Source organism: Penaeus japonicus, unplaced genomic scaffold (genome assembly GCF_977035675.1).
Source record: "Penaeus japonicus unplaced genomic scaffold, GWHDUDI00000001_assembly GWHDUDI00000031, whole genome shotgun sequence".
Taxonomy (NCBI): domain Eukaryota; kingdom Metazoa; phylum Arthropoda; class Malacostraca; order Decapoda; family Penaeidae; genus Penaeus; species Penaeus japonicus.
In genome coordinates, this window is record NW_028234433.1 from 29,927,326 (window position 1) to 29,933,041 (window position 5,716).

At 37.0% G+C, this 5,716-nt stretch overlaps 3 protein-coding genes across 3 annotated transcripts in view; 2 read left to right on the forward strand and 1 right to left on the reverse strand.

Annotated features, from left to right (window-relative positions):
• The window catches only part of LOC122250485 (cuticle protein CP1499), a 1,243-nt gene extending 769 nt beyond the window's left edge, over nucleotides 1-474 (forward strand). Inside the window, exon 2 of the mRNA XM_086556119.1 lies at nucleotides 1-474. This exon is cut by the window's left edge and continues 373 nt beyond it. Coding sequence (XP_086412245.1) covers nucleotides 1-398 — 398 coding nt within the window. The 3' untranslated portion in view covers nucleotides 399-474.
• The window catches only part of LOC122250481 (uncharacterized), a gene marked incomplete in the record, with an annotated part of 95,521 nt that overhangs the window by 56,103 nt on the left and 33,702 nt on the right, over nucleotides 1-5,716 (reverse strand).
• LOC122250473 (cuticle protein CP1499) lies at nucleotides 2,486-3,587 on the forward strand. Its single transcript, XM_043011900.2, has 2 exons — nucleotides 2,486-2,557; nucleotides 2,741-3,587. The coding sequence occupies exons 1-2, from the start codon at nucleotides 2,546-2,548 to the stop codon at nucleotides 3,509-3,511; spliced, it is 783 nt and encodes a 260-aa protein (XP_042867834.2). The 5' UTR covers nucleotides 2,486-2,545; the 3' UTR covers nucleotides 3,512-3,587.

Sequence of the window (5,716 nt, forward strand, 5' to 3'; positions counted from 1 at the left end):
CCCCTCAGACCCTCAAGTGGACTGGACCAGTAGCTGCCACCGTCCCCGCCGGTGTCGACGGCACCGTCACCCCCGTGGCAGACACCCATGAGGTGGCTGCCGCCCGCAACGCCTTCCTCAACGCCTACCGTGCTCAGGTCGCAGCCACCGTTGGCACCGCACCTGTCGTCCCTGCCCAGGTCCACACCTTCAACCCAGTCCCCGCCGTTCCCCACCAGACCTTCCACCATGCCGCTCCACTCCAGCCCAAGTGGACTGGCCCCGTGGCAGCCACCGTCCCAGCTGGACTCCCGGGATCCGCTCCCCAGGTGGCTGACACTGCCGAAGTGGCAGCCGCCAAGCAGGCGTTCTTCAACGCGTACCAGAGGCAGGTGGCAGCAGCGGCGCGCCCCTTCTAGACCGTACTGTGATTAGGTAAATGTATAGTAAATATTAACCAAATTTTTCAATAAAAAATATATTTTCACAAATGTACTTCTCTGTGTTATTGTCCAGTTACTATTATGATGACTTTCGACGAATGATACAAAACACACACACATATATACATGCCTGTATAGATATATGTAGATAGAAAGATAAGTAGATATGTATATATAGTATGTATATTCATATATATATATATATGTATATGTGTATAAATATATACATATTTATACATTATATATATATATGTATATATAATGTTTATATATACTGTACATATATAATGAATATACATGCATGTAGATAAGTGCATAGATAAAAAGATTTAGATATATATTCATGCAATATATATATATATATATATATATATATATATATATATATATATATATATTTATATATATACATATGTATATATATATATATATTTATATATATATATACATATGTATATATATATGCATATATACATATGAATAATTATGTATATATATATATATGTATAAATATTTATATATATACATACAGACGTATATTCTTATACATATATAGATATGTATCTATATATTTCCCCTCATTTAAATATACATGTATATAAGTATATATACATACAAATAAACATATATATATATATATATATATATATATATATATATATATATATATATAATATAATATAAATTTACATATATATGTATATATATGTATATATAGGTATGTATATATGTATATACATACATATACATATAAATATATGTATATATACATATATATTTATATATATATATATATATGCATATACATAAAAATATATTTATATATGTTTATATATACATATATATACATGCATATATATATGTATGTATATACATACAGAGATATATCTATACATACATATATGTATAAATATATACATATATATGTTTATATGCATAAACATATGTATATATGTATATATATATATATATATATATATATATATATATACATATATACCTTTACATATACAAATAAATAAATACAAATACGCACACACACACACACACACACACACACACACACACATATATATATATATATATATATATATATATATATATATATATATATATATATACATATATATATATATATATATATATATGATAAACAAGAGGACCAGGACAGCAGGAAACCACATCATGCGGGTGTACATTTATTGAGCTTTCGGACATCAACAACTGTGTCCATCATCAGAATCTGCATATACAAAAAAAAATCCTACGTTGAAATAAAATTATTTACGTTAAAACTGATAGCACAATTCATCAAATTCACTGAAAAAATACACAAATAAAAAAAACATGTAAAACAAAAAACGAGTAAGAAAAGACATAAATAGGGAAATAAGATTACATATATTCTCCATGGGTTGTGTGTGGAGTCTGTGGCTATGTCATGTTGGCATGACGGTAGTCGTGAGTAGTTTGAATGTTGGATGTCCAACATGACATAGCCACAGACCGTAACTGATGATACGGTAATCATAATAATCACAATGATAATGATAATAATGCTCATATCAATTATGATTAAATCAATATAACAGTAATTCTAAAATTTACATGATAGCTACTGCTACAACTAATATTGGCATTGATGCTTTTAAAAATTTATAGATAGTAATAAAAAAAAATAATAATAATGATGTTAGTTATCATGAAAAATATCATCCGGAAATTCATGGCTCAGTGCGAACATGCCATGCACAGTATAGGTTTGGAAAGATATATAGGTACCAGGTTGTTGAAATACTTGTTCACGGATATCTATTTTCCCCTTAATCAGTGCCAGTCTTTGTTCATGCTGACTAAACCTCTCCCTCCCCTGTATCTATCTATCTATATATATAAACATTTATACATACATATATGTATATGTATGTGCGTTTGTGTGTGTACACCTGAATCCACAGTAACAAGACTGTAAGTCCTAACTTAGGTTTATTGAACTACAGCTGATCCAACTTTGGTCAGGGTCTCCGCCTCGAGGCTCCTCACTGACCTTCGACGTCTGGCTATATAAAGGGAGCGAGAGCCTTGGCTCAGCACAGTACGGATCTTCGTCTAAGAACGGCAACATGAAATCTCTGGTATGTTCCTCTCGGAGTGACTTCTGGAATATGAGAGATACGAGAAGAAGCCTATTAATATTCCGCTGATAGGACTTGCATTGGAAAGTGGGCGTGGTGAATGCATGCTCATTATCTGAATACGGAAATAGTAGCTGATCTCGGCATAATACGAGTGTATAAAGAAAACCCTTTTTTTCGCAGGTCCTTTTGGCAGTGCTAGGAGTGTGCTCGGCTGCTCCCTTCATCGGAGACACGCCCGAGGTGCAGGCTGAGAAAGCACGGTTCTTCCAAGCCTTCCGTGCTGCTCAGGCTGCTGCCACTCCTCAGCAGGCTTTCCAGACCGTCGCCCCTGTCCAATACCAGTGGACTGGACCAGTAGCTGCCACCATCCCCGCCGGAGTCGACGGCACCATCACCCCCGTGGCTGACACCCAAGAAGTGGCCGCCGCCCGCAACGCCTTCCTCAACGCCTACAACGCACAGGTCAGGGCCACAGTTGGCACCGTGCCTGTGGTTCACGCCCCAGCCTTCAATGCCGTCCCAGCTGTTCCCCAGCAGGCCTTCCACCAAGCCGCCCCTCAGACCCTCAAGTGGACTGGACCAGTAGCTGCCACCGTCCCCGCCGGTGTCGACGGCACCGTCACCCCCGTGGCAGACACCCATGAGGTGGCTGCCGCCCGCAACGCCTTCCTCAACGCCTACCGTGCTCAGGTCGCAGCCACCGTTGGCACCGCACCTGTCGTCCCTGCCCAGGTCCACACCTTCAACCCAGTCCCCGCCGTTCCCCACCAGACCTTCCACCATGCCGCTCCACTCCAGCCCAAGTGGACTGGCCCCGTGGCAGCCACCGTCCCAGCTGGACTCCCGGGATCCGCTCCCCAGGTGGCTGACACCCCCGAAGTGGCAGCCGCCAAGCAGGCGTTCTTCAACGCGTACCAGAGGCAGGTGGCAGCAGCGGCGCGCCCCTTCTAGACCGTACTGTGATTAGGTAAATGTATAGTAAATATTAACCAAATTTTTCAATAAAAAATATATTTTCACAAATGTACTTCTCTGTGTTATTGTCCAATTATTATTATGATGACTTTCGACGAATAATGCAAAACATACACACACACATATATATACATATATAGATAGAAATAGATAGAAAGATATGTATATATATGTATATATATGTGTGTGTATGTTTATATACACACATATGATAAATATACATGCATATAGATAGAAAGATATGAAGATATATATATGTATACATATATACATATTGTCGTGGGGTATAAGGCTCTGTAGCCATAGTGTACTATAATTAGTGGGTTCCTGTCGAATTAATTTATATGAATTGGTAGCGTGTAGAAATCAGTTGACTCCCCTGGATTAGTCCTAGGCATTACCTCATCAAAATTCAGTTGTCATATGAAAAACTTGAAATAGTGAAAAAGAAACCTTAATGAATATTCTCCAGCATCATAATACTGTATAATCTATAAATACTGGTTCATATTCATAATTAGAAATACAGAATCATGACCAGCTCCCATGAAAAACAAATACAATCAGGAAACAGAACTTAACTTAAATACGAGGATGTGATGCTTCGATGGGCTGAGTCTTCCATCGGCCGGCTAATAAAAAATAAATAAATAAATAAATAAATAAAAGTCACACAGCGAAATACCGTTGTCTGGCTGAGAATGAATCTATTTCCCGCTCAATAAGGCCTATATTTATAGCTTTCGTGACGTCATAAGCCACGTCGAACATCGATTAACGAAAATAAAATATATACAGAAATTCAAAAGAAAAGCCACAAAAATCACACTAGATCATCTTCAGGATACAATAAAACTGAGAAACATATTCATTCACAATGCAATAGTCTGAGAGAAATTAAAACAGAAAAATAATGCGTTGAATGAATATTTTTCAAAACAAAAACTAAGCCACTGTAGGTGGGGAAAAATACCTAAAAGATAAGTTAAGAACTAATGATAATAATAAAAAATATAAAAAAAGCATAACAGGCTAAGGAAGTCAAAGATGAAACGTGAAAAAGAACATACTTGTAAATGAATCGCAGACGGAAGTACAGAGTGAAAGGGCAAACTCAAACAATTGCGAATAAAACAAACGAAGCATAAAATAAATAAAAGACAGACAAAAAGAAGAGAAGGTAGCAGCCGAAGATCGGACAGTAAGGCGAAACGCGCGAGACGATGGGAGATGAACGGGAGATGACCGGGAGATGTGAGGCTGCGGGATGCCACCTTACAATATGAATATGTATGTTTATATATATAAGCAGTGTTGACTGACGTTGCAAGCACAATTCACCCCTGAGTCACTGAGCTCCTATGGGTCCTATCGTCTACCAAGTCAAGAAGGGACACGACCAGAATATTTCTGAAGCTTAGAGGAAATAGAGGAGGTTTCTCGAACAGCCCGGCTACACATGTTTACTCTCTAGAACTTCGTTTACTTGGGTGAATCAGATGAAATATGACTGAACATTCTGCAGGTCAGCCATGACTATGAACAAGTCACGATCATCTGTCCGGGGGAGCAATGTGGCAATTTAAAGAAAAGGGGGTTTAATCTACTCTCGTTCTTCCAGAAATCCCTTTAAAACAAACAACCAAACAAGATAATGATAATAATGTTCATATCAATTATAATGATATCAGTATAACAGTAATTCTAAAATTTACATTGAAAGCATATTACTACGAACTACTACTATAAATAATATTGATATTAATGCTTTTAAAAATTGATGGATAGTTATACTACTACTACTAACAATAATGATGGACTTAACGATAGTAATAGGAATAAAAATAATAATAGTAGTAATCATGAATAGTATTATCTATAAATCCATGGTTCAGTACGAACATGCCATGCACAGTGTAGGTGGTGTAAAAATATATAGGTACCAAGTTGTTGAAATACTTGTTCACGGATATCTATTTTCCCCTTAATCAGTGTCAGTGTTCATGCTGACTAAACCTCTCTCTCCCCAGTATATATCTATATATATATATAGACACATTTATACATATATATATAAATGTGAGTGTGTGTGTGTGTGTTTGTGTGTGTACACATGAATCCACAGTAACAAGATAATAAATCCTAACTTAGGTTTAATGAACTACAGCTGATCCAACTTTG